This window comes from Papio anubis, chromosome 17, assembly GCF_008728515.1.
Source record: "Papio anubis isolate 15944 chromosome 17, Panubis1.0, whole genome shotgun sequence".
Lineage (NCBI taxonomy): Eukaryota > Metazoa > Chordata > Mammalia > Primates > Cercopithecidae > Papio > Papio anubis.
Window position 1 is genome coordinate 16,058,293 of NC_044992.1, and position 27,822 is coordinate 16,086,114.

Here is a 27,822-nt window from a genome sequence, read left to right on the forward strand (position 1 = left end):
CCAGGTATGGTGGCATGTGCCTGTAACTACTTGGGAGGTCAAGGCAGAAGGATCCTCGAGCCTGGGAGTAGCTGAGGCTGCAGTGAGTCAGAATCACGCGGCTACGGCATTCCATCCTGGGCGGAATGAGACCCTGTCTGGGTAAAAAAACAAAAAAGAAATCCTAAGGCTATCTTTAGCAGCCGTCCTCTTCTACACTCCACCCCCCAACACCCTTGCCCTAGGACAACCACTCTACAGAAGTTCCCTGTTTTGAGGGCTTCCTTCCCATATGCTCTAAATCATGCAGATTACTTGACCTTCAGCTAAAATCAAGTGTAATATCTGCCTACCAGATTGATGATGTGTCCCTCTATCTGAGGTTGTAATAAAAATAAATATAAATAAATGGAATCATGCATTATGTGATTTTGTGACTGACTTCTTTTCATTTCTACCTAATTTTCAAGTTTTCCTTCCATGGCTAGTGTAGCACAATTTCGTGCATAAACAATATTCCATTAAATGGATATGCCACATTTTATTTATCCATTCATCAGTTAATCATCATTTTGGATGTTTCTGTTATATGAATAATGCTGCTGTAAACATTCAAGTGTACAATTGGTGTGGACATAATGTTTCTATTTATTTGAGGCTATACTCTAGGGAGTGGAATTGCTGGGCCAAGTATGGTAACTATGCCTAACCTTTTTTGTACGCCTCCTGTCAAGTTGCAGCGGTCGGCAGGATCTCAGCCTCACCGCCAACCTCTCATCCGCCATCCGAAGTTCGGCAATTCTCTCCCAGCCCCAGCCTCTGTATTGGGATTATAGGCATGCCACTGTGCCCCTCTAATTTTTCTTTTTTTTTTTTTGAGACACAGTCTTGGTCTGTCGTAGGCTGGAGCATGCACAAGCATCTTGGCTCACTGTGACCTCTGCCTCCCGGGTTCAAGTGATTCTCCTTCCTCAGCTCTCCGAGTAGCTGGGATTACAGGCATCCGCCACCATGCCTAGCCATTAATTTTTGCAATTTTAGTACAAACAGGGTTTCGGCTGCTGGGCTGTATTGCTCTCAACTCCTGACTTGTGGTGATGCACTCCTACTTTGGCCCAGTGCTGGGACATAGGCTGAGTCAGTTCAATTTTTGTATTTCCTTTTATTAGAGGAGGTTTTCGCCATGCTGTCCAGGGCTGGTCTCTGTTTTGACCTCACATGATCCACCCACCTCTCGCCTCCCCAACATGCTGGGATTATAGGAGGAGCCACCACAGCCCCAGCCTCTATGTTTAATCTTTTGAGATGAGCAGGGCTGACTGTTTCTCTGCAGAAAGTAGTTGGACCATTTCAGAATCTCCTGGAGGTGGAAATGACAGTCTCAGCTCTCCCAAGCACTCTTGCTGGAATACCTTTCTTTGTTGTTAAGCATGTCTTTTATATTAGCCATGCTAGTAGTGGAAGTAAAATCACATTTCAGCTTTTTGATTTGCATTTCCTTGATGGCTATGATCCGCCTTGCAATCCAGAATTCCGCAGTTAAGGTTGTTTGTCTTAGCCAATTGGTCATTTCTCTTCACTCAGGATGTGGTGATGTGGGCCCCGGAGGACTCTAGCCGTCCCACTCACTCTTTCCTCGGCGCAGCAGTGCTCTCAAATTGTGATTATAATTAGCCACCCTGTCACTACAGCCTCTGAGCACCACGCCAGGCACTGTGCTGGTTGTTGGGGAGACAGCAAAAGCAAGATCTCAATTTGAAAGTATGGTGGTAAGTAAGGGGACCCTGACTTGAATCCCTGCTTTCTCTCACCTCCTAGCCTTGTGGCCTTGGCCTTCCCATGCCTGCCTTCTTGTTCAGGAAATAAGGCTGCTCTGGGGAAAGCTGCCACATTGAGCTAATTTAGCACAGTGCTCCTCCCAAGTGCTTACAGTGAGTGCCTGCCTAATCATTTTACTGAAAAGGTAGGGCATGGTGGCTCCTGTGACATTTCAGTGACTTTAGAGGCCGAGGTGGCTGATCACTTGTCAGGAGTTCGAGATTAAGCCTTGAATAACATGCAGGAAGTCTCTGTCTCTACTAAAAATACAAAAATTAGCCGGGTGTGGTGGTGTGTGCCTGTAATCCTAGCTACTGTGGAGGCTGGGGCTTATGGAGAACTTCACTGAATCAGGGAGCTTGTTTTGTTACATCTATGCCACTGTGCTCCAGCCTGGCAATAGAAACGAGACCGCCCCAAAAAAAAAAAGTAGCTTGTGACAATACCAAACATGCTAGTCAGATAAATGGAGAGAGATGTGATAGGGGAAGCACAGAGGTCATGGGGAGGAGTGGCCATCCCCAGCCCAGTTCAGGGTCCAGGGCCATCCAAAGTTAAGAAGTGGATGCTTAACTGAGAGGTGATGGATGAGCAGTAGTTAGCCGGGACCAGGATCAAGAGCAGTGTAAAAGTGTGAGAGAGTGTGTGTGTGTGTGCCCTTTAGCAGGTGGAACAGAAGAGGCATGTAGTATACTGGGAGACTGAAATGTGTTCAGAATGTCTGGAGCAGTGCTGCTGTCCAATAGAAATCAAGTGTTTATTTGTGGCCTCAGGTTCTGGCATGGTGGTTTACCATCAGAGACACTTTGGGAGGCTGAGGGGGCTGGATTCCGAGGTCGTGGAGCCTGAGGCCCCAGCCCCATCTGGCTGATGGAGAAAACTCAGATTCACAACATAAATTAGCTGGCCTGGTGGAGGCGTGGCCTGTAATCCCAGTTACCTCTGGAGACCACTTAACCCAGGAGGAGGTTGCAGTGAGCTGGAAAATCATGGCACAAGAAGTGTCTGCCCAAAAAAGTTAGAATGAAACCTGTCCCAAAAAAAAAAAAAAAAAAAAAGAGAAAAGAAAAAAAATTTATCTATCTGTGTGCTGTCTCGATATAGCTACTAGCCACATGTGCTGATTTGAGCATCTGGAAATGTATTTTACCGGACAGAACTGAATGTTTACTAAGCGGCTCTACAAGTGCATTTATTTTTGAGACAGAGTTTTGCCTTTTGTTGCCTAGGCTGGAGCGCAAGGCACAAATTCCTGCCCACTGCAACCTCTGCCTCCCAGGGTTCAAGCCACCCTCCCTGGGCCCCCTAATCCTCCCAAGTAGCTGCATTACAGGCATGCACCACTACTTAGCTAATTTTTAAATTTTTAGGTAGAGACTGGTTTTACCTATATTGCCAGGGTTGGTCTCGGGCGTCCCACCTCCTCAAGGGATCCACTCCACCTCGGCCTCCCAAAGTGCTGGGATTAGGGCGAAGCCACTGCCTCTTCTGGCCTAATTTTCTGTATTTTTAGTAGAGATGGGGTTTCACCATGTTACTGGGGCTGGTCTTGAACTCCTGACCTCAAGTGATCCATGCCTCGGCCTCCCAAAGTGCTTGGATTGCAAGGTGTGAGCTTTTCACCACCGGCCTTGGTTCCCATTTCTTTTTTTTTTTTTTTTTGAGAGACGGAGTCCGCTTGTGTCACTTCAGGCTGAGCGCAAGGGGTATCCTGTCACTGCAAAGCCTGCCTCCTGTCTACTGCCATTCCTCCCACTTCAGCCTCCTGAGTAGCTGGGACTACAGGCGCCCTAATCTCAGCCTCGCTATTTTGTATTTTTAGTAGAGACGGGTTTCACCATGCTAGCTTGTGATGGTCTCGCGATCTCCTGACCTCGCAGATCCACCCGGGCCGGCCTCCTGGGTAAAGCGGGATTACAGGCTTGAGCCACCGCTACCGGCCTTTTGAGACGAGTCTCACAGTCACTCCAGGCTGGAGTGCAGTGGCGCCGACCAAGCCACTGCAGTTCACTCCCAGGTTCAGGCCATTCTCCTGCCTCCCAGCCTCCCAGTTGACTACAGGCGCTCTCGCCACCACGCCTCCTGCCAGTTTTTGCATTTTAGTAGAGACGGGTTTCACCTATGTTAGCCAGATGTCCCATCTCCTGATCTGATCCGCCTACTGCCTCCCAAAGTGCTGGGATTACAGGTTGAGCCACTGCGCCCGGCTGGTTCCCATTTTTAAAGGTCACTCTAGCTAAGCAGGTAAGGAGAAATGGATTATGAGTGTGGGGCAAGAATGAAGCAGGGAGACCAGTTTGGAGGTGGCTGCAGTTGCCTAGGGGAGCAATGATTGTGGCTTGGACCAAGCAGAAAGACGAATTTTGGAGGCAGAGCTGATGCCAGGTTTTGGGAGTGAGGGAGAGGGAGTCCTAGGGCTACTTCGGTGGCGGCTGGGTCCCCAAGCTCCAAGACTGAGTCCAGACCAGGGCCCAGTCGGTGGTGAGGTCTGATTTTAGCAGTGTGTGCCCACCTCCTTGTCTCCACCTGCTGGCTGGTGCTGGGAGCATCTTTAGGGGAACTTTAGCCATGAGTCCTGGGGTCAGGAGGCTGGGGGAAGGTCCTGGGAGGTGGGAAAGTCCCCCAACTGCTGGGTGAATGGGTGGGTGGGGCTGCGTTCCCAAGGGCATCTGCTGGGCTGAGCCTCTCCCTGGGGGCTGTCCACATCAGCTCTCTCCCCTGCTGTGGGTCAACTCAGGCCCATTTATGGGCCATACGGCTGCTGGAAGGGTGTGGTGGTGGAGAATGGGAGGGGATAGCTGTCAGTGTACTTGGGGAAGAATCCCCCATCCATGGCAGCTTCCATGGGAGGCAAGGCACCAGCATCCAAGGGCTGCCTCTGATTGTTACCCACCCCCACCTGAGACCTTAGTGGTTAGATGGCGGAGGGGTGGGGGCGGGGCCTGATTCGCAGCAGGGTGTGTCCAGATGGTCAGTCTGTGGTGGCTAGCCTGTCCTGACAGGGGAGAGTTAAGCTCCCACTCTCCACCGTGCCGGCTGGCCAGGTGGGCTAAGGGTGACCCAGAGACCAGAACCTGCTTGCTGGAGCTCAGTGCTCAGAGCTGGGGAGGGAGGTTCCGCGGCTCCTCCGCTGTCAGCGCCCGCAGCCCCTCCCCGCTTCACTTCCTCCCGCAGCCCCTGCCACCGAGAAGCTCCAGGATCCCAGCAGCCGCCACACCCTGCTTTCAGCCTGCGCAGTAAGTCGGTGAGCAATGCTGGGGATGTTGGAGGGGGCCGGGTCCCCAAGCCTGACAGCGAATGATGCGGCGGGGAAGGCTAGTGGGCTCCTGGCTTCTACAGCCTGGAGTCAGGGTCTGTGTGGGGCTCCGGTTCCCTCTCCCTGGACCTCCACACCCCTTCCTCTGCTGCCAGGGTGGGTGGGGGTCCCAGGAGGTGGGGTAGGGGCTGGACAGACAGCTGTTGCTGCTGAGGCTTGGGAGTCTTGGGCTGGAGGAATGGGCCAGGGTTTGGTTGGGGACAGAGATGGGCTAAATGGTATGAAACAGAAAGGATGCCCTCCTGCCCCAGTGTGCGTAGAAAGGGTGGTGGGTCACATCTGCAAACTGAGGCAGTCAGGTAGCTCCCCGCCTCCCATATTTCCATGGGAAAATGCCCCACGCGGGTCCCCAGGGCCTGATCCCAGCCTACCCTCTCCACTTCCCTCTGCTGCTGCTGCTCCTCTCTGCTCTCTGCCCCCGGCCCCCTTCTCCACCCTTCTGTCTCTTTACCACTCTCTGACTTGTTTTTCTTCTTTCTGATCCTGCTCACTGGGCCCACGGGGGTTGCCCATCCCTGACTGAGGCCCCACCCTTGCCAAGTGATGGAGGCTGTGGTTTCAGTTTTCCTGTGAGGGTGAGATTGTGCTGTTTGCTGAGCTTCCTAGGCCAGCCTAAGGCCCAAGGTAGGGTGGTGGAGACAGCCTGGGCCACAGGCTAGGGGCCTCCCTCCCCTCGTGAAGCCCCCAGAGGCCCTGAGGCACAGAGGTGGCATTCGATGCCTTCAGAGCTGAATCAGACTGAAAATATAGACAGACCCTGAAAGACTTTGAGAACGGAAGAGGAACCTCATGGTAGACGCATGGTGTCAGATCCGGCTCTGCCAACAACTGGTGACCTTGGGAAAGCCACTCCCCCTTCTAAGCCTTAGTAGTCTTGGCAGCAAAATGAAGGGCTTGATAGTCTAGTGGTTTTCCCAATTATTTCTCCTTAGAGTTCCCCTTCTGTGGTGAGGGGTTGAGTGACTGGCCCCATCCCAGCCATCGTACTTTTCTCTGTTGGAATATTGGCCGCCAGGCAAGATGTTGTGTGAAGAAAGTGTTGTGCTGTTAATGCAAGTGGGAACAGGGGTTGCGACCCCTCAGATACCAGGAAGTCCCAGAGGAAAAGTCGGGGACAATCATGGCTCTCCTGGGGGACAACATCAAAGGGGTGGCCCTGTTGGTTCCCTGTTCCTCACACCACAGGCTTCCCTCCCTCTCCTCACCCCTGCTCCTCATCCCTCCTGGCAAACTTCCTCTGTATTGTGGCTGGGCTCCCACACAGCAGGTGGACCTACTTGCGCTTGGCTTTTTGCCATTAGAAGTAATGAGAAGTAATGGCAAAAACCGCAATTCCTTTTTTTTTGAGACAGAGTCTTGCTCTGTTGCCCAGGTTGGAGTGCAGTGGTGCCATCTTAGTTCCTGGGTTTAGCAATTCTCCTGCCTTAGTCTCCCAAGTAGCTGGGATTACAGGCACAAGCCACCATGCCTGGCTAATTTTTGTATTTTTTTTAGTAGAGATAGGGTTTCACCATGTTGGTCAGGCTGGTCTCGAACTCCTGACCAGCCTGCCTCACCCTCCCAAAGTGCTGGGATTACACGTGTAAGCCACCGCGCCCAACCTTTTGCATCAACCTAATACCTCCTTTTTCAGCCTCCAGTAAGGCCAACACCGACCCGCAGCTGGGAGGAAGACGGGACCCTTGACATCTCCATCTCCACAGAGGTCCTGGCTGGACTGAGCAGCCTCCTCCTCCTAGGATGACCGTACCCCCCAGCTCTCCAGTTTTCAGGCTGGAGACATTAGATGGAGGCCAAGAAGATGGCGCTGAGGTGGACGAACTAAAGCCGGCTTTGGGGAGCGGGCTGACTCCCATGGAGTCACCGTTCCAGGGCGAGGACCGGAAATTCGCCCCTCAGATAAAAGTGAACCTCAAGTACGGAAAGGGAACAGGTGCCAGGTGAGGCAACAAGTGGGGTCAGGGAAAAGGGGGCCCCCTGGCCAGCTCCAGCAGAGAACCCGGAGTGAGACTCATTGACCAGCCCAGCACCAGTGCCCCTTCCCACAACCTGTGGCGTCCTCAGTCTGCCTCTGATGGCTCCTGGGCCTGACCGGCTGACCTCTGCTCTGCTATCTGGCATTGCTCTTTCCAGAGGCTTCTCCATTCTTGGCCTTCTGCCTTCTGAGGTCATGTTCTTTGCGAGATACATTCTTGAGCTCTAAGTCCTCAGCTGACCCTCAAATCCCCCATTCATGCCAACTCCCACCCCTGTCATGGTCCCTGCTGGGGAAGGCAGCAGGATCCACACTCCATCCAGTGAGAATCAAGGACATCTAGAAATGTCCCAGGCTCTCCTCAGTTCTGCAAGGCTGAGCCTGTCACTCAGGGGATGTGAACTGTGGGATTGAGGATAACTGGCTTCTGCTTGGAGTCATCTGCACTTTGATTTTCCTGTGGTCTTTCCACCAATTCAGATTGTGTGAGCCCCATATTCCTGAGCGTCCCGCTTCCAGTCCTGCTGCATCTGGCACCCCTTACCTCCCTGCCTGGGGTGGGGGCCTGCCCAGTGAGACTGGAGAATCCTCATGGGCCAGGCTAGACTCTGCCACAGAAGCCCCTTCTTCCCTTGATGCTTGAGGTGCTTGAGGTACAGCCACCAGCTTTGGCCTCCCAGGCTAGAGCCGCTTCCTGTTTGTGCTGGAGGATTGTGGTCAGATTCAGCACCAGGGTAGGGGAGGTTGCGTGAGGAGCTTCTGGGAGCTGTGGAGCCTGCTCGACACAGGCAGGATGGGCCCTCGATGCCTTCAGTGCCTTAATCTGTGCCCTCGCTGGGCTTCTCTACCCCAGGACCATGATGCCACCCTGGTGACAAAGTCATTTGCCCAAATGGCCACTTCTATGAGCCGGACTGTCCACAGGGCTCCTGTCAGCAGCAGATAGAGCCCTCATGATCATGTGTGGCTTCCTGGTGCTGACGAGGGAAGCCTGGCTGTAATTACAGTCATAGCTGTTGGCTTAAAAAGTCAACCCTTGAAATCCCCACCAGAGTCAAGGAGGCAGAGGTTGCAGTGAGCAGAGATTGTGCCACCATACTCCAGCCTGGGCGTCAGTGAGACTCTGTCTCCAAAAAAAAAAAAAAAAAGTGACTGATCCCAACAGTCACCTTGTCACCAACTTTTATTTGGTCGACCCATTCCACAAGAGAAGTTAAGCTGGGATCTGAGGGTACACAAAGCATCAAATAGCACCCCCTGTTATTTGTCTTCACATATCTGCTGGTGGTGGTGCCAGAAGCCCCAGAGGCAAGTTGGCCCCCGTGAATAGTAACACAGCCCAGGAGGGAATGACTCATGCCCTTCCCACTTCCAGTCACCAGACGCTGCTAGATTCTGATAACCCCTTCCGGGGTCTGTGGGAGAGATTTCTCCTTAAGTGTGCCTTCTCGGTGGTGTCTGATATGTTTCAACATTGGGCCCAGCGTTAGGCCCAGGTAATGCTCTGTTTCTGGGAAATTTCTTGCTGTCAAGGCTAGAATCTCTCTGGGGGTTCAGAGTCAGGGTCTAAAGTTAAACAGCCCTGCTGAGATTCCCAGTTTGGCGCTGTGTGACTTTGGCAAGCTACATGACCTCCTTGTTTATCTAAAGGAGAAATGAGTGGTTTCCGACTGGCGGGGCTGAAGTGAAGATGGAAGACACAGAATATTCTGTAGTTAATAGCTGGTTTCTGAGAGGAGAAGGGAGGTTTTCTCCATTCTTTCTTTGAGGGCAGTGATGCATGCAGCCACTGTGAGTCTTCGGGGACCTCCCACAGCCCTATCCAGACCCAGGCCCAAGCTCAAGAGCCACCACAAGTTGTGTGTGCTGGAGGAGACTCAGTGGGATATCGAGGCTGTTGAGAGATGGTACATCAAGGCACCTGGCACATGACAAGCACCTGATGCTGAAAAGTGTCTGTGATGACTGGTGTCATGGGGATGAAGCAGCTTAGTGCCTGGACAGGCCCCTTTTCCTCCTCCCGGGGTCTCCTTGGTTGGCTGTAGGTGGATAGAGGCCCTCAGAAGGGCTCTCACTGGGCTCTTGGGCCTGAGGGGTGCGCAGTGTGTACAGGACTCCCTGAAAGGGCTCCCTGGGATGGAGGGCTTTTGCGGGGGCCTGTGGTCCTTGTCCAGCATGAGTCACAAACCACATCCTCCACAGTCAGCCGGATCCAAACCGATTTGACCGAGATCGGCTCTTCAATGCGGTCTCCCGGGGTGTCCCCGAGGATCTGGCTGGACTTCCAGAGTACCTGTGCAAGACCAGCAAGTACCTCACCGACTCGGAATACACAGGTAGACCCTGCCCTGTGCATCCAAGGCTAGGCATCCTGTGAGCTGATAGTTAGGTGGGCTGGGTGGGCGTGATCCCTGGTCAGGAGCCGAGGAGTGAGTGTTCTCAGCAGCCCTCCCACTAGAATGATTGCTGGGGGGCCCTGTGGACAGAGCTAATCAACGATGGCCTCCTGTTGGTCTTGGCTGTGCCTCCCACTTCCACCCACCCCTCAGAGCTCCTGGCTACCTCTGTCACCCCTAGCCCATTAGCCCTTTGCAGTGGCTGAATGGACACCCAAAGCAATCTTTTTGTTTGTTTGTTTTTTTAAATAACAGTGTTGTTGAGATATAATATATAACGGGCATACCATATACTTAACCCATCTCAAAGCACTCTTTGCCGAAAATCTAAATATCTGTATTATTTGGGCTGATCAGAAAAATAACATAAGTCCTCTAGAAGATCCAACAGTAAGGAAACATATAGAGCCAAGGTTAAACACAGTCTCTCATCCTGGGCCCCTATTAATGGTTTGAGAATGCATCTGTTTGGAGTTTCTTTCTTTCTTCTTTTTTATTTTTGGAGAGATAGGGTTTTGCCATGTTGCCTAGGCTGGTCTCAAACTCCTGGGCTCCAGCGATCCTCTCACATTGGCCCCCCAAAGTACTGGGATTATAGGTGTGAGCCTCTGTGCAGCACCTGTTCAGACTTTCCCTCCCTCCCTCCCTCCCTCCCTCCCTCCCTTCCTTCCTTTCTCTTTTTTCTTGAGAGAGTCTTGCTCTGTCGCCCACACTGGAGTGCAGTGGCGAGATCTCAGCTCACTGCAAGCTCTGCCTCCCAGGTTCACACTATTCTCCTGCCTCAGCCTCCCGAGTAGCTGGGACTGCAGGTACCCACCACCATGCCCAGCTAATTTTTTTCTTTTTTTTTTTTTTAGTAGAGACAGGGTTTCACTGTGTTAGCCAGGATGGTCTCAATCTCCTGACCTCGTGATCCGCCTGCCTCAGCCTCCCAAAGTGCTGGGATTACAGGCGTGAGCCACTGTACCCGTCCTGTTCAGACTTTCTTAATACATGAGTATATATTTACATAAATGAGGTCTTGACATATATACTAATTTGTAATGTGCTTTTCTTCCACTTAATACATCTTGTAGCACTTTCCATTTCAGTACATGTCTAACTTAGTCACTTTGACAACTGCAGAGTGAGTTTTCCACTGTGTCCTTTATCATAATTTAGTTAACCAATTCCTTACTTATCGATGGTCATTTAGGTTGTTCGTAGTTTTTGGCTTCAACTAGTTGTGTGCCAGGCCCTCTGCGTGCTATCCACTTTGTTTATATTATTCCTTTTTTTTTTTTTTTTGGAGACGGAGTCTTGCTCTGTCGCCCAGGCTGGAGTGCAGTGGCATGATCTGCAAAACTCCGCCTCCTGGGCTCACGCCATTCTCCTGCCTCAGCCTCAGCCTCCTGAATAGCTGGGACTACAGGCGCCCGCCACCACGCTCAGCTAATTTTTTTTTTTTTGTATTTTTAGTAGAGATGGGGTTTCACTGGTTAGCCAGGATGGTCTCAATCTCCTGACATCATGATCTGCCTGCCTCGGCCTCCCAAAGTGCTGGGATTACAGATGTGAGCCACCCCGCCCGGCTTAGAAACTACATTTCTAAGACATAAGTCATCATTCATGAAATGCTGTCTACACGAGAATATTCAGAGCAGTATTTGTACATGACTCCACCACTTAATGTCTCTCTCCCCTCTGGCAAGTCACGTGGCCTCTCTTAACCTCAGTTTTCCCTACTGTAAAATGGGAATGTTCCAGGGTTATTGTAAGGTTCAAAGGGAATATAAGGCCAGGCACGGTGGCTCACACCTGTAATCTCAACACTTTGGGAAGCCAAGGCGGGTGGATCATGAGGTGGAGTTCGAGACCAGCCTGACCAACATAGTGAAATCCCATCTCTACTGAAAATACAAACATTAGCCAGGCAAAGTGGTGGGCGCCTATAATCCCAGCTACTCAGGAGGCGAGGCAGGAGAATTGCTTGAACCCGGGAGGCAGAGGTTGCGGTGAGCTGAGATCACGCCACTGCTCTCCAACCTGGGTGACAGAGTAAGACTCCATCTCAGGGAAAGAAAAAAAAAAAAAAGGCCAGGCGCGGTGGCTCATGCCTATAATCCCAACACTCTGGGAGGCTGAGGCGGGTGGATCACAGGGTTAGGAGATTGAGACCATCTGGCTAACACAGTGAAACCCTGTGTCTACTAAAAAAACACACACACACAAAAAAAAATAGCTGGCCATGGCGGCGTGCGCCTGTAGTCCCAGCTGCTGGGGAGGTTGAGGCAGGAGAATGGTGTGAACCCGGGAGGCAGAGCTTGCAGTGAGCTGAGATTGCGGCACTGCACTCCGCCTGGGTGACAGAGCAAGACTCTGTCTCCCCCCCGCCCAAAAAAAAAGAAAAAACAAAGAAATTTAGTTTGTAGGGCAGAAATTGTAGTCATACCTGTTGGTATTGCTTATGTGTTCCTTGGAGCCTTAATACCCTATAACATGGTTGTGCTCCCATCAGTTGTGTGTAGCACCTCTTTTAATCCTCCCAAGGGGTACTTGGAGCTAGGCTTGCTATACCAGCTATTGGGCAGTCCAGCCGCTCCAGGTCTTAGCACCACTGTGCCCCTTACCCTCCCTTCTTCCCACAGAGGGCTCCACAGGTAAGACGTGCCTGATGAAGGCTGTGCTGAATCTTAAGGATGGGGTCAATGCCTGCATTCTGCCGCTGCTGCAGATCGACCGGGACTCTGGCAATCCTCAGCCCCTGGTAAATGCCCAGTGTACGGATGACTATTACCGAGGCCACAGTGCTCTGCACATTGCCATTGAGAAGAGGAGTCTGCAGTGTGTGAAGCTCCTGGTGGAGAATGGGGCCAACGTGCATGCCCAGGCCTGCGGCCGCTTCTTCCAGAAGGGCCAAGGGACTTGCTTTTATTTCGGTGAGTGAGCCTTTCTTGGATAAATTGAGGCAAAGAGCGGGTAAGGCCTTGTTCAAGGTCATATGATTAGTGTATGACAGAGCTGGCAGTTAAACCTAGGTCTGTCTGACCCCGACACCCTGCTTCTAACCACTAGGCTGCCTGCGAAAGCAGTTTGTTTTTTGCCCAGGCCAGTCTCAAACTCCTGGGCTCTAACAATCCTCCTGCCTCAGCCTCTCGAGCTGGGACTACCAGTTGCACCACTACATCCAGCACTAATCTGTCATAAGAGATGTTTCATCCTCGTCTGGCCACAAGATGGGCATGCACCCAGACCCAGGGAAGGGAGTAGTGGGCTGTTAGCACTGGCATGTGACTTGACCAGGCAGAGCCTGAACAAAGAGGCAGCGTGCCTGGGCTCTGGCAAAGGAGACAGCAAAAGGCAGCAGGTTGGCTGGGCCCTGTTTTGCTCCCTTCAGTGGTAAAGAAGCCTGATCTGCTTCAAGGAGGGCCGGCCTTTTGTCCAAGGAGCATGAGGAGTAGGCAGATGGAAAGCAGGAGGCCTGGGGCCCAAGCTGCTCTCTTGGCCTGCAGGTGAGCTACCCCTCTCTTTGGCCGCTTGCACCAAGCAATGGGATGTGGTAAGCTACCTCCTGGAGAACCCACACCAGCCCGCCAGCCTGCAGGCCACTGACTCCCAGGGCAACACTGTCCTGCATGCCCTAGTGATGATCTCGGACAACTCAGCTGAGAACATCGCACTGGTGACCAGCATGTACGATGGGCTCCTCCAAGCTGGGGCCCGCCTCTGCCCCACCGTGCAGCTTGAGGACATCCGTAACCGGCAGGATCTCACACCTCTGAAGCTGGCCGCCAAGGAGGGCAAGATCGAGGTGAGTGGCTGTCCCCTTCCCACTTTCCCTCTCCAGGAAGCAGTAGGTCTCACCCCAAAATTCTGCAGAAAGAGCCCAGGGGGTGGTGAAGAGCAGTGGCTTCTCTGCTTTTCAATGGAACACTCCTGTTAGTAAGAAAATTTTCAGTATGTACCTCTAATATATGTGTGTTTATTTATAAATTGTATATGAACTATTGAATATATTACATTATAAAACATTGGGTTTTTTTTTTTTTTTTTTTTTTGAGACTGAGTTTTACTCTTGTTGCCCAGGCTGGAGTGCAATGGCGCGACCCCGGCTCACCACAACCTCTACTTCCCAGGTTCAAGCAATTCTCCTGCCTCAGCCTCTCAAGTAGCTGGGATTACAGGCATGTGCCACCACACCCAGCTAATTTTGTTTTTGTTTTGTTTTGTTTTGTTTTTTGTTTTTTTGAGAGGGAGTCTCGCTCTGTCACCCAGGCTGGAGTGCAGTGACACAATCTCAGCTCACTGCAACCTCCGCCTCCCGGGTTCAAGCAATTCTCCTGCCTCAGCCCCCTGAGTAGCTGGGATTACAGGCACCCACCACCATGCCCAGCTAATTTTTTTTGTATTTTCAGTAGAGACGGGTTTCACTATGTTGGTCAGGCTGGTCTTGAACTCCTGACCTCATGATCCACCCACGTTGACCTCCCAAAGTGCTGGGATTACAGGCACGCACCACTGCACCCAGCTAATTTTTTGTATTTTTAGTAGAGATGGGGTTTCACCATGTTGGTCAGGCTGGTCTCGAACTCCCGAACTCAGGTGATCCACCTACCTCAGCCTCCCAGTGTTGGGATTACAGGCGTGAGCCACGGCACCCAGCCAAACGTTAGGAATTTTAAAAAGTCGTTTGGGTTTCTTTATTAAGAGATCGCCTTTTTATATCTTTTGTCTATTTTGCTATTCTGTTTCTGCATATTCATTGATAACTTTATAATGAATTTAGTATTTTGTCTACTATAGCACTTGTAAAATTTTTCCTAGTTCATCATTTGTGTTTTGAATTTTATGATTTTTTTTTTGCTATACAGAATTTAAAAATTTTTATACTCTGCAAGTGTAATTATCTTTTCCTTTAAGGTTCCTTAGTTTTGCTATTGTCTAATTCCTGCTACAAGATTATAGATATAATATATATGTACATAATATATAACTATTATACATTATATTATAGATTATAATTATATATAGTATACATATAATCTTCATACCCATATTCTTTTTTTTTTTTGAGACAGAGTCTTGCTCTGTCGCCCAGGCTGGAGTGCGGTGGCGCGACCTCAGCTCACTGCAAGCTCCGCCTCCCAGGTTCACGCCATTCTCCTGCCTCAGCCTCCCGAGTAGCTGGGACTACAGGCACCCGCCACCTCGCCTGGTGAATTTTTTATATTTTTAGTAGAGACAGGGTTTCACCATGTTAGCCAGGATGGTCTCGATCTCCTGATCCCGTGATCCACCCGCCTTGGCCTCCCAAAGTGCTGGGATTACAGGCGTGAGCCACCGCGCCCGGCCCATACCCATATTCTTTTCCAAACTTTTGCAGCTGCATTTTTTCTTTTGAGACAGAGTTTCGCTCTTGTTGCCCAGGCTGGAGTGCAGTGGTGCAATCTCGGCTCACTGCAACCTCCGCCTCCTGGGTTAAAGTGATTCTCCTGCCTCAGCCTCCCGAGTAGCTGGGATTACAGGCATGCGCCACCACGCCTGGATAATTTTGTATTTTTAGTAGAGACGGGGTTCCTCCATGTTGGTCAGGCTGGTTGCAAACTCCCGACCTCAGGTAAATCCACCTGCCTCAGCATCCCAAAGTGCTGAGATTACAGGGGTGAACCACCACGCCCAGCCTGCAGCTGCATTTTTAATGCCTAAGGCTTTGACTAGCTGGAAGTTTTTCTGGTAGGAAGAGTAAACATGAGGCGGCCCACACTTTGTTCCAAATAGCTTACCAATGGCCTGTTCCAAATAGTTTTTGCCAATAGCTCACCAGGGCTGGCCTCATGGGCTTACGGCGGAGATTTCTGAAAGGTTAAGGAAACGATAAACATAAATAGAAGTTTTAACCCTTTTTCGCTGCCCTCCCAAGTTTCTTGGAGTGCTCCCTGGGGTGTGTGAACCTCACTTTGTTGTCTAGAGGCACTGCTGTGTGGCCTATGAAATCAGTGCCCTGATCTGTTCCTCCTTTCTCATTCCTCACGTGTGAAACCAGAATGCTTCCTAACCTGTTTGGATTAGGGACCACTTTCTAGTCTGCTGAACACTCTGGATTCTAACCATGAAATTGCACACACAGATACAGCTAGTAGACTCTGATCTCCGGGGCCTCAAAGACCCCAGGGCTAAGGATCTCTCTGCCATTTGAGGAGTTCAAGGAAGGCCACAGGGTTGGGGAGGGGAAGGAAGAGCCAGGCTGGTTGGCAGGCTGGGGCAGATGTAGCTGGGTGTGTGTGTGTTTAAGAGTTTAGACACACAAGGACCTGCATGTACGGGCGCATGTGCACGTGTCAGCTGCAGCTCTGCAGACCGTGGGCAGCTGCAGGGTCCTGGGTGTTTCCCAGCCTTGGCCCAGGATCAGTGCCAGGAGGGGACCGTAAAGGCAAGCTCGTATGGCCACCCTGCAGATTTTCAGGCACATCCTGCAGCGCGAGTTTTCAGGACTGAGCCACCTTTCCCGAAAGTTCACCGAGTGGTGCTATGGGCCTGTCCGGGTGTCGCTGTATGACCTGGCTTCTGTGGACAGCTGTGAGGAGAACTCGGTGCTAGAGATCATCGCCTTTCATTGCAAGAGTCCGGTGAGCCCAGAGGGGCATGGGTGCGCATAGAGGACCCAACAGAGCTCCCAGCAAGGTCCACAAATTGGGGCTGCCTGCTGGACCATATCTGCCCCATTCCTGTGCCAGTGGGGGTGTGGCTGCATGTCCCAGCAGGCATGACCCTGACCATGGCCACTGGGCCCATACTCAGTCCATACTCCAGTCCCATCCAACACGGGGATCATGCCAAGGGCCTTGTGGCAACCATCCAGGTCCTCTCTGTTAACCAGCATCTCGTTTGGAGGGCAAGCCCCTTGGTCACACTGTAGCTGGGAGGGTTGGGGTGAGGTCCTTTGGAGCTCCTGGGGTGTGGAAGCCTGCTCCCTGTCCTCTCTCCTCATTTCCTGGGCCCTTGCTTTGATCCTGACATGGAGTGGGCAGCCTATTTGCACTTGTTGACTGTACCCATGGCTCTCCCCTCCCCACCCCAGCACCGACACAGAATGGTCGTTTTGGAGCCCCTGAACAAACTGCTGCAGGCGAAATGGGATCTGCTCATCCCCAGGTTCTTCTTAAACTTCCTGTGTAATCTGATCTACATGTTCATCTTCACTGCTGTTGCCTACCATCAGCCTGCCCTGAAGAAGGCAAGGGCGGGAGGTGGGTGGGGGGCACATCTTGGGGGAGGCCTGCTTGAAACAACCCTGGGGGAAGATGGGGCAGTAATAGTGCTGAGGCATGGGCTGCTGGAGTGACATGCCCAAGCTTATGGGAGCCAGCACCCCAGTGCTAACAGTAATACAGTGAAGATTTGCTGAGTGCTCACTGTATATGAAAAAGGATTGTAGGTGATGGACATGTGTTGACTAATTAATGTTCCCCAAAACCCCTGAGATGGTGAATTATAATCACCCTCAGTTTATAGTAGAGGGAAGGGAGGCACAGAGAGGTTAAGTAACTTGTCCAGGGTCACACAGGCTGAAAGTGGTGTGGAGAGGGAATCTGAATCCAGGCAGTCTGGCTTCAGACCCCACACTGAAATGCTACACAATGTACCTCTCAGGATCTGGTGGTCCTTCCCTGGAGCCCATGTTCCCCTGCTGTTCTGAGGGGTTCTCCACAGCTCAGGCTCAGAGTGGGCCCTCAGCTTCAGCTCTCAAGGGTGAGCTGCTCGAGAGAGGACCCAAAGCCCTAGGTCTCATCTGAGTGTGTCTTCAGCAGGCCGCCCCCCACCCGAAAGCGGAGGTTGGAAACTCCATGCTGCTGGCAGGCCACATCTTTGTCCTGCTGGCGGGGATCTACCTCCTTGTGGGCCAGGTGAGTGCCCCTCCCCTTCTCCCACCAAGAAGTAAACCTAGAATTCTGCTTCAGGGGGCTTAGAGCAAGTTAGCTGCATCCCCTCACTGACAGTAGCCGGTCCCATCCAGAACAACCAACCTCACCGAAGCTGAGGGCCAGAGGTTCTGGCCTTGCTTTCTGAGTCCCCGGCAATCCTCTGTTGTGCTTTTGAGGTTCCTCGGGGTAGCAGATAACTTCTCTGATTCCTTGGCAGTACAGGCTCTGCTCCCCCAGGAATGGAGCTGGAAGCCCCTGTCCCCAGCCAGGCCACTCAGCTGGGAAGTTCCCCTCTTGGGGAGCACAGAGACCGGGGGTAGGTGGGGTTCAGGCCAATTCACCCGGTAGGGCCTCTTCAGTGGGAAATGCTGTAAGCCTGCAGGACACAGGCTGGACACCAAGACATTGGGACCTCCTTAGAGTGGGCAGAACTTGGGCACCAAACCCAGGTTGGCTGGGGTATGGGTGCTCCCTGTGAGGCCAGGGAGAAGGGAAGGGAAAGGCGCCCTTCCCCTTCCTGCATGCAGTGCAGAGGTTCTTCATCTGCACCCCCCGGCCTTGCCTAGGTGGCTGCTCTTTCTGGAAAAAGAGTCCCAAGCTATCTCAGCTATCAGAAGTATTCATGAGTCCCTGGCCAGGCGCGGTGGCTCAAGCCTGTAATCCCAGCACTTTGGGAGGCCGAGACGGGCAGATCACGAGGTCAGGAGATCGAGACCATCCTGGCTAACACAGTGAAACCTCGTCTCTACTAAAAAATACAAAAAACTAGCCGGGCGAGGTGGCGGACGCCTGTAGTCCCAGCTACTCGGGAGGCTGAGGCAGGAGAATGGCGTAAACCCGGGAGGCGGAGCTTGCAGTGAGCTGAGATCCGGCCACTGCACTCCAGCCTGGGCGACAGAGCGAGACTCCGTCACAAAAAAAAAAAAAAAAGTAGTATTCATAAGTCCCCCAAAACCAAAGCTGCTGACGTAGCCCTAGCCGGGGTGGCAGGCTCCCGCTCAGCCAGGCCAGCAGGGGGCATTCGGGAGAGCAGGTTTCACAGCTCTCTGTCCTCTCTTTCTCCGCAGCTGTGGTACTTCTGGCGGCGCCACCTGTTCATCTGGATGTCGTTCATAGACAGCTACTTTGAAATCCTCTTGTATGTGGATTCTCACTCCTCCTCCCCTCAACTGTCTCTGAGGCCTGGAAGGGGCAGGTGTGGCAGAAGGCACCAGGTTGACTTTAGAGCCGAGGATACGGGGCGCAGGAAGTCGGGACCTGTGTACAGGCCAGACCCAGGAGTCTGGACTGCTGTCCAGCCTGGGGCCCTTTGTGCTCGTATCACTGTAGATGGTGATAGTGATATTTACTAGGCCTCGGCGCACACCTGTTTCACTTAGTCCTTGAAAACACTCTTTGTGTCAGGCATCATTATTATTATGCCCATTTTACAGTGGGAGGGAACTGAGGCCCGCCGAGGTTAAATGTCTTGCCTAAGATGGAGGTCAGGACCTTGGTCAGCGCAGGCCAGTGAGGGCTCAGGGAGCCAAGTGGCCAGCAAGCCCACCCGGATCTGCTCCCATACAGCCTGTTCCAGTCCCTGCTCACAGTGCTGTCCCAGGTGCTGTGTTTCCTGGCCATCGAGTGGTACCTGCCCCTGCTTGTGTCTGCGCTGGTGCTGGGCTGGCTGAACCTGCTTTACTATACACGTGGCTTCCAGCACACAGGCATCTACAGTGTCATGATCCAGAAGGTGAGAGAAGGGGGTGGTCCAGAGGGACTCTTTTGGCCTCATCAGGCAAGAGCCTTCCTCCACAGCTATCCTAGGCAGAGGAGGGCATGTGTACATCTGCCTGCGTGCCAGCACCCAGATACTTGCTGGATGGAAGCTTAAGTACAGGCATGCATATACCTCTCTCAGGGTTCTGCATGCACATGCAAACACATGCACATATGTGTGTTTGCAGGTGTCCACACGGGAGCATGTGCATCCTTCCACATGCAAGGAGCAAAGAATATGTGCATAAGCTCATCTGCGTGTCTGTGTCCTGGGATGTGTGGGCGTGGGCATGTAACTGCGTTCATTTATGTATTCAGCACATGTTTAGGGAGTGCCTACTACGGGTCGGGCCCTGTTCTAGGTGTTGGGAATATAGCAGAGAGCAAAACAAGTCCTTGCTCCCCTGAAGCTGATGTTCTGGTGGGAGGAAATGAAAACCTTAAGAAAACAACTGAGAACATTCTACACTACTAAATTCTATGAAGGAAAAAAAATGCACAGGACAACGTGACGGGGAATGGCTGGGATCAAGCACCCTTTAGATGGGATGGTCTGGGAAGCCTCTCTAAAGAGGGGATGTTTAAGTAGAGACCTGAAAGAATGATTCAGCCACTGCAGGGTGAGGAGGAGGTATTCTCAGCAGAGGGCACAGCAATGGCTGCCGTGAGCCAGCAGCAGCTTGGGGTGTTTGGGACAGGGCGAGGAGGCTGGGTGGCTGGGGAGATGGCAGGAGGGTGGAGGTGAGGAGGTTGGGAGGAAGGGAAGGGCCAGGGGCCCCTTCCACGGGGAGGAATTTGGAGGCCCCCAGAGGCTTTTTTTTTTTTTTAATTGTAGTAAAATACATCTAACATAGAAATTAACTGTTTTTTTTTTTTTTTTTTGAGACGAGTCTTGCTCTTGTTGCCTAGCATAGAGTGCGATGGCATGATCTCGGCTCACTGCAAACCCCTCTTCCTGGGTTCAAGCGATTCTCCTGCCTCAGCCTCCCGAATAGCTGGGATTACAGGCACCCACCACCATGCCTGGCTAATTTTTGTATTTTTAGTAGAGACAGGTTTTCACCACATTGGCCAGGCTGGTCTCGAACTCCTGACCTTAGGTGATCTGCCTGCCTTGGCCTCCCAAAGTGCTGGGATTACAGGCGTGAGCCACTGTGCCTGGCCCATTTTAACCATTTAAAAAAATATATACGGCTAAGTGTCATTAAGTACATTCACACTGTTGTATAACCATCACCACCATCCATCTCCAGAACTTTCTTGTCATCCCAAACTGAAACTCAATGCCCATTAAAAACAACTCCCCATTCTCTCCTTTCCCCAGTCCCTGGAAGCCACCATTCTACTTTCTGTTTCTACGAATTTGACACCCATAGCTACGTTGTATAAGTGAAATCATACAGTATTTGTCCTTTAATGTCTGGCTTATTTTACTCAGTATAATGTCCTCAAGGATCAGCCATGTTGTAGCATATGTCAGAAATTCCTTCTTCTTTTTTTTTTTTTTTTTTGAGACAGAGTCTCGCGCTGTGTCACCCAGGCTGGAGTGCAGTGGCGCCATCACGGCTCACTGCAAGCTCCGCCTCCCGGGTTCACGCCATTCTCCTGCCTCAGCCTCCGAGTAGCTGGGACTACAGGCGCCCGCCACCACGCCCGGCTAGTTTTTTTTTTTGTATTTTTAGTAGAGATGGGGTTTCACCGTGTTAGCCAGGATGGTCTCGATCTCCTGACCTCGTGATCCACCCGCCTCGGCCTCCCAAAGTGCTGGGATTACAGGCTTGAGCCACCGCGCCCGGCCTTTTTTTTTTTTTTTTTGAGATGGAATCTTGCTCTGTTGCCCAGGCTGGAGTGCAGTAGTGCAATCTTGGCTCACTGCAACCTCTGCCACCCAGGTTCAAGCGATTCTCTTGCCTCAGCCTCCCGAGTAGCTGGGACTACAGGCATGTGTCACCACACCTGGCAAATTTTTTGTATTTTTAGTAGAGATGAAGTTTTTCCATGTTGGCCAGGATGGTCTTGAACTCCTGACCTCAGGTGATCCACCCATCTTGGCCTCCCAAAGTGCTGGGATTACAGGCTGAGCCACCATACCCAGCAATTCCTTCCTTTTTAAGGCTGAGTAGCATCCCATTGTGTAGATACACCACATTTTGTGCGTCCATTCATCTGTCGATCCAGTCACCTGTTGCTTCCACCGTTTGATCTTTGTGAATAATGCCGCTATAAACAGGGGTGTACAAGTATCTGTTAGAGTCCCTGTTTTCAATTCTTTTGGGCATATAGATACCCAGAAATGGAATTGCTGGGTCATACGGTAGTTCTATATTTAATTTTGTGACCCTGGAAGGTTGTTCTTTTTTTTTTTTTTTTTTGAGATGGGACTCATTCTGTCACCCAGGCTGGAGTGCGGTGACACGATCATAGCTCATTGCAGCCTTGACATTCTGGGCTCAAGCAATCCTCCTGTCTCAGCCTCCTGAGTAGCTGGCACTGTAGGCTTGTGCCACCATGCCTGGCTACTGGAAAGTTTTAAGCAGGAAAACAATGTGATCTGAGACATATATACATACATATATTATTATTATTTTGAGATGATGTCTCACCCTGTAGCCCAGGCTGGAGTGCAGTGGTGTGATCTTGGCTCACCACAACCTCTGCCTCCTGGGTTCAAGCGATTCTCCTGCCTCAGCCTCCCGAGTAGCTGGGATTACAGGTGCAGGCGTGCCACTGCACCCGGCTAATTTTTTGTATTTTTAGTAGAAACGGTTTCACCATGTTGGCCAGGCTGGTCTTGAACTCCCAACCTCAGGTAATCTGCCCGCCTCAGCCTCCCAAAGTGCTAGGATTACAGGCATGAGCCACCGCACCCAGCCAGATCTGAGATATATTTTTAAAAGACTCCTCTGCTCAGTGTGGCTCCACAGGACCCACGTATGCATAAGTATGTGTGCGTATGTTCAGTGTACATGGGAAACATGCTGCTGTGGGTGAGGCAGGGGTCTGGGGCCGTGACTGGCGGCCCAGCTACCCACTTTGGCCCCTGGGCACATGTGTTCCAGGTCATCCTGCGGGACCTGCTGCGCTTCCTTCTGATCTACTTAGTCTTCCTCTTCGGCTTCGCTGTAGGTAAAGGCTCCCTCCTTCCCCTTCCCCACGTTCCTTGTCCACCCTGTATACTCTCAAGGCTGCCTGACGGCCTCCTGGGCTGAGGACCCCTCTCCCTTCATCCCATAGCCCTGGTGAGCCTGAGCCAGGAGGCTTGGCGTCCCGAAGCTCCTACAGGCCCCAATGCCACAGAGTCGGTGCAGCCCGTGGAGGGACAGGAGGATGAGGGCAACAGGGCTCTGTACAGGGGTATCCTGGAAGCCTCCTTGGAGCTCTTCAAATTCACCATCGGCATGGGCGAGCTGGCCTTCCAGGAACAGCTGCACTTCCGTGGCATGGTGCTGCTGCTGCTGCTGGCCTACGTGCTGCTCACCTACATCCTGCTGCTCAACATGCTCATCGCCCTCATGAGCGAGACCGTCAACAGTGTCGCCACTGACAGCTGGAGCATCTGGAAGCTGCAGGTGCCACCAGAGAGGCTCCCTGCCTCCACCCCACCCCACACTCAGGTGGTGGGGAGGGCTCTGGACCCCGCGGAGTTGGGCCTTCCCTAGCCAGGGGGTGCCGGGTTGGGCAGCTCTACCGTGTCAGTCTTCCTCCTCCTCCTTTTTTTTTTTTCCCCTGGAGACAAGGTCTTGCTCTGTCACCCAGGCTGGAGTGCAGTGGCACAATCACAGCTCAATGCAGCCTCAGCCTCCTGAGCTCAAGTGATCCTCCTTCCTCAGCCTCCTGAGTAGCTGGGGTTACAGGCAGTTGATACCACACCCGGCTAATATTTTTATTTTTTGTAGAGAAGAAGGTCTTACTATGTTGCCCGGCCTCAGGTGATCCTCCCACCTTCGCCTCCCAAAGTGCTGGGATTACTCCCTCCTCCTTTAAGAAGCTCACACATGTACTCAAGACAGTGTCCAGCACCAAGTAGGTGCTCAATGTGCCACCAGCTACTATTATCATCATTGTTGTCCAGTTTTTTGTTTTTTTTTTTTTTTGAGTCAGAGTTTTGCTCTTGTTGCCCAGGCTGGAGTGCAATGGCGCAATCTTGGCTCACTGCAACCTTTGTCTCCTGGGTTCAAGCAGTTCTCCCACTTCAGCCTCCCAAGTAGCTAGGATTATAGGCATGTGCTACCACACCCTCACTAACTTTTTGTATTTGGTAGAGACAAGGTTTCACCATGTCGGTCAAGCTGGTCTTGAACTCCTGACCTCCGGTGATCCACCTGCCTTGGCCTCCCAAAGTGCCAGCATTACAAGTGTGAGCCACCATGCCCCACCCTGCTGCTAATTCATTGTTGATCTTGGGGAAGTCATTTATCTCCTCTGAGCCTCGGTGCCCTCCTCCGCAAGGTTCTGTGCCCCACCTGACTCACTGGTATGCCTCTGGGCAGGCACATGTGTGGGGTGAGCAAATGAAGTTCTGTCCCTGGTGGTGTGGCCATCTGGAGCCTGAACAACGTAAGAACAAGTATCTGTCAAGTACTTATAACGTACAGACTTCCCATCAGCTGCCTGAGGCACTTTGTTCTCAGTCTACAAATGGGGAAACTGAGATGCAGAGAGGCTGAGGGCCCAACCCCACACAGGTAATCAGATGTTGGAGCCAGATTCGAATCCACATGTTTAGTCGACTTTGGGTTATACTGTGAAGTACTGCGGGGCACTTTCCTGCTCCGCTTGCCTTGTGTGCCTTTGCCCCCAGGCAGGGTCCCAGGACGTTCTGTCTGATGCATCCTTTGTCCCCAGAAAGCCATCTCTGTCCTGGAGATGGAGAATGGTTATTGGTGGTGCAGGAAGAAGCAGCAGCGGGCAGGCGTGATGCTGACCGTCGGCACTAAGCCAGATGGCAGCGCCGATGAGCGCTGGTGCTTCAGGTGAGTGAGTGGCGAGAGGGTCTCCTGGCCCTCCTGTCCAGCAATCCCTGGGGCCCCCACTGCAGTGCAGGGCACAGCTGCCAGGAGCCAGGTCTGGTGGGAAGGGCAGGTACAAAGAGCACCAGGGACTGAGCCTGAGCAGGTGAGGTCAGGGGTCTGGATCTCACAAGCCATGGCTGCCACATGACTGGCCATCTGCCTGTCCTAGTGGCTTAAACTGAAGATCCCCTCCTGGTGATCTCAGACTCCTCCTTGTAGCCTGAAATGTGGTACAGTAAGGAGGCCAAGAAGTCAGAGGGACCCTTGGGTTCCCAGCACTCTAGCCTTGCCCCGGCTGCTCTGTGTCCCCCCACCCCCAATTCTGCCAGCCTGATCTCGGAGCTACAACCCCTTCCATGGAGAACGTGCCCTTCTGTCTCCAGGAAAGGCTGGGACACTGGGAGAGGGAACCTAGTGACAAACACACAGCTAAAAACAGATACTGTCGTGAGGCAGCAGATGAGCAGAGAGAGCAGAGAGAGCAGAGAGCAGAGAGAGCAGATGAGCAGAGAGAGCAGAGTCTCAGGCGTGAGGAACAGCCATGAAAGTCCCCAGAACCCGGGAGCACAGATACACCTGATCTGAATTCCTCTTTTCTAGTTGCTCTGGGCAACCCAGGCTGCTGTGAGCAGCCAGAAGCGATGGATGCTGATTCCTGCAAGTGGGCACCTGCCTCACAGGACAGGGCTCCAAGTGGGTGGCCCAGAACCCTGCAGAGAGAAAGCCTGTCCTCCTCAGAGCCTCTGTGTCCACCAGAGAATCTCTGTGTAGTCTCCCAATTTGGGGGACCAGGCCCCTCTCTGGGGTGGGGGGGCACGGTCAAAGCAGGCAAACCTCAGAGCTCCTCTGTTGCCTTCAGGGTGGAGGAGGTGAACTGGGCTTCGTGGGAGCAGACGCTGCCTACGCTGTGTGAGGACCCGTCAGGGGCAGGCGTCCCTCGTAAGTAGCCTGGTGACTGGAGCCTCTGCCCTGGGGTGTGTGTCTCTGCTGCTTGGCCACAAAGCCTTGGAGAGTCTGGGGCGGGACCCAGAGACCTCCTCATAGTCACTTTGCAGATCCCCACACACCAGCTCCTCTTACAGGGATTGCCTCCTTAAAACAGTGGTTTTCTCCTTTCCTTTCCACCCACACCTTGCTTTCAGGCAGGAACCAGGGAAAACCTCTGAGGCTGTTAGCGCTTCCACCAGCCCAGCCTCTGGCTGCCCTCTCTCCGATGCCAGCCAGTCACACCCTTTGCCCATTCAATTGATTATCAAGGGTCTGTCCCCAGCCAGGCCTGGGCTGAGCCTGGGGACTCAGCAGGGGAATAAGTTAGGAAGGGCTGTGTCACAGCGCAGCCCACAACAGAGGCACCATCTCCCTGGACCCTCAGAGGAACTGCCCTGCATAGGCCCTCAGCCCCTTCACACCCCAAGTCTCCCACCTCTGAGAAACCACTTCCCATGCCTCCCCCATGTCCGTGGCCTGTGTCCTCTCTGTTATAGTGTAGTGACGGCTCCTCCTGTCCCCACCCTGCTGTCTCCACCAAGATCGGTTCCTTCCTCCCACCCTCAGAGGCCTGAGGATTAGCTGTCTCCCCTGCATACCCTTTCTTTCTAGAACCTTCAATAGCTCCCACCTTCCACTGGTTCACCTCCTCTCCTTTCTCCATCTCTTTCCTGACAAATTTCACTTGCTTGTGCCTGTTGCGCCCCACAACAGCCTCCTGAGTTGCCCATGGCCCCTGTTGTAGGGAGGCTACTCTGGCCTCTTCTGCCCCACAGCCTGCTGGTTTCCCAGGCTCCTGGGCCGTGACCATGGCCTCATATACAAACAGGTTTCCCTTCACCCTCTCTTTGCATCTCCCTCCCTTCACTACAATGCCAGGAAAGTCACCTCTGAAAGTCACCTTGTCCCTCCCTCATCTTGCCCCAAGCACTCCACACCCCACTGCCTGCTGGGGTCTCCAATGTGACATTCCCAACAGGAGCAGCCTTGGGGTTGCCCCAGCAGGTCACATGTATGTCACCCCACCCCCTCCTTACCCAGGTAGAAGGCCTTGAGTCTCAGCCTATTCCCCCCGCTATACCGGCTCTCCCACCTGGAGTTGAGTGTCCTTGACCTCTCAGGCAGCCACTCATCCCTCTGCCCTGCCTCTCACTTCTGCTTCTGCACCACTGCAGGGCGGCCCAGCCTGCACCCTTATCCCATTCCAGTCCTGCTAATGTGGAGAAAAACTACATGCAGCCCACACTACACAATGCCTCCCGCTGCCTGGAAGGCTGCACTCCTCAGAGCCGAGGTCAGGGCCCAAAGCTGTCTAACCTACTGCCCACACCTCCATCCAAGGTGGCGTCTGCAGTGCCCCTTGTTCTTTGCTTTCCTTGGTTCATCTCTGGATTTGTCTCTGTCAGAAGCGCTCTTCCTCCCCTCTGGGTGTCCAAATCTGCCACCTCCCCTGCGGGATGGGTCCCGTCTCTCCTCTGAGCTCCCCCCAGCATGTCTCAGGTGTTCTGATCTCTGACACAAAGTCTGTCACCTCCAGGCACTTTAAACCCCTGGGGGTGTTGGGAAGCCCCTGACATGGCAAGGGATTGGGAAATGCTTGTGGAGTGAGGGAAGCAGGGAGAGGGACTGCTGGCCTCCAGAACTGCTGAGGCTGTCCCCATGGCATGACATGTTTTCATGACTGTGGCCCCTTGTTTCCCTGGTGCCTGCTTCCTGGGGACACACTCAAGGGTTAAGCCACAGTGCTTGCCATCTGTTAACAGGAACTCTCAAGAACCCTGTCCTGGCTTCCCCACCCAAGGATGAAGATGGTGCCTCTGAGGAAGACCATGTGCCCCTCCAGCCTCTCCAGTCCAACTGATGGCCCAGATGCAGCAGGAGGCCAGAGGACACAGCAGGGGATATTTCCAGCCACATCTGCTGGCTCTGGGGTCCCAGTGAATTCTGGTGGCAAATATATATTTTCACTAACTCTTCTGGAAACATTATTTGAGCAGAGTTGCTGGGACCCATAGAGCTGGTAATGTCTGCATCTCTCTGTGTACACAGGTCTGTGTATGGGACTAGGTTGCTCCTGCCCTTGCCTGGGCACAGAGACCCTCAGCTGCTGTGTCCCCATCCTCAGCCCCATGTCCTCAAGTCTGGAGACTGCCCTCTTCCTGGGTGCAGGCAGCTGGCTGAGGTGCTGTGCCCATTGTGGCAGATATATAGTGGTGGACATGTGCAAACAGCCACCTCTCCTCTCTCTCCACCACGACACCCTTTGCTTTCCACACCCTCCCTGCTTTCGGGCAGGCACCTGGGAAAATCCGTTAAAGCCACCTCTCTTGCTTTCTCTTCCTACTGGGCTTCTTGCTCAATTCCCACCCCTCCCAAGCCATTCTCTGCAGGGCAGCCAGAGAGGCCTTCCTAAGATACAAGACAAACATGTCCTTTTTGTGCTCTGAAGGCCTGAGAGGCCCCGAGACCCCCATTTCCAGACACCTCCTCCCCTCCACCTCTGTTGCCCCTCCCTCCTTAGCACTCTCCCCAAATACAGGCAGGCCGAGGGACCTCGTGCTTGATCCCTTGACCTGGCTCTTGCTGGAAGCCCCCTCCTCCATTAAAACCCTACTCTTGCCAGGCACCTGTAATCCCAGCATTTTGGGAGGCCGAGGCGGACAGATCACCTGAGGTCAGG

At 52.7% G+C, this 27,822-nt stretch overlaps 1 protein-coding gene across 32 annotated transcripts; it reads left to right on the forward strand.

Moving 5' to 3' along the window:
- Positions 1-4,542: 4,542 nt before the first annotated feature.
- Positions 4,543-27,117, forward strand: TRPV2 (transient receptor potential cation channel subfamily V member 2). Of its 32 annotated transcripts, none has more exons than XR_002518003.2 (16): positions 4,545-5,041; positions 6,747-7,053; positions 9,291-9,424; positions 12,112-12,402; positions 12,976-13,274; positions 15,919-16,089; positions 16,542-16,697; positions 17,269-17,367; positions 18,453-18,523; positions 18,952-19,117; positions 22,203-22,269; positions 22,378-22,712; positions 23,040-23,166; positions 23,989-24,116; positions 24,756-25,094; positions 26,906-27,117. XR_002518003.2 is itself a non-coding variant. In XM_021928763.2 (15 exons), the coding sequence occupies exons 2-14, from the start codon at positions 6,854-6,856 to the stop codon at positions 25,066-25,068; spliced, it is 2,247 nt and encodes a 748-aa protein (XP_021784455.2). In that variant the 5' UTR covers positions 4,543-5,041; positions 6,747-6,853; the 3' UTR covers positions 25,069-25,094; positions 26,944-27,117. The 32 variants fall into 32 exon arrangements, 18 of the variants coding, with proteins under 18 accessions (XP_021784455.2, XP_021784460.2, XP_021784453.2 ...); XR_002518011.2 differs by having other exon boundaries at positions 23,045-23,166; XR_002518005.2 differs by having other exon boundaries at positions 23,989-24,848; positions 25,015-25,094; positions 26,906-26,931.
- Positions 27,118-27,822: the final 705 nt, after the last annotated feature.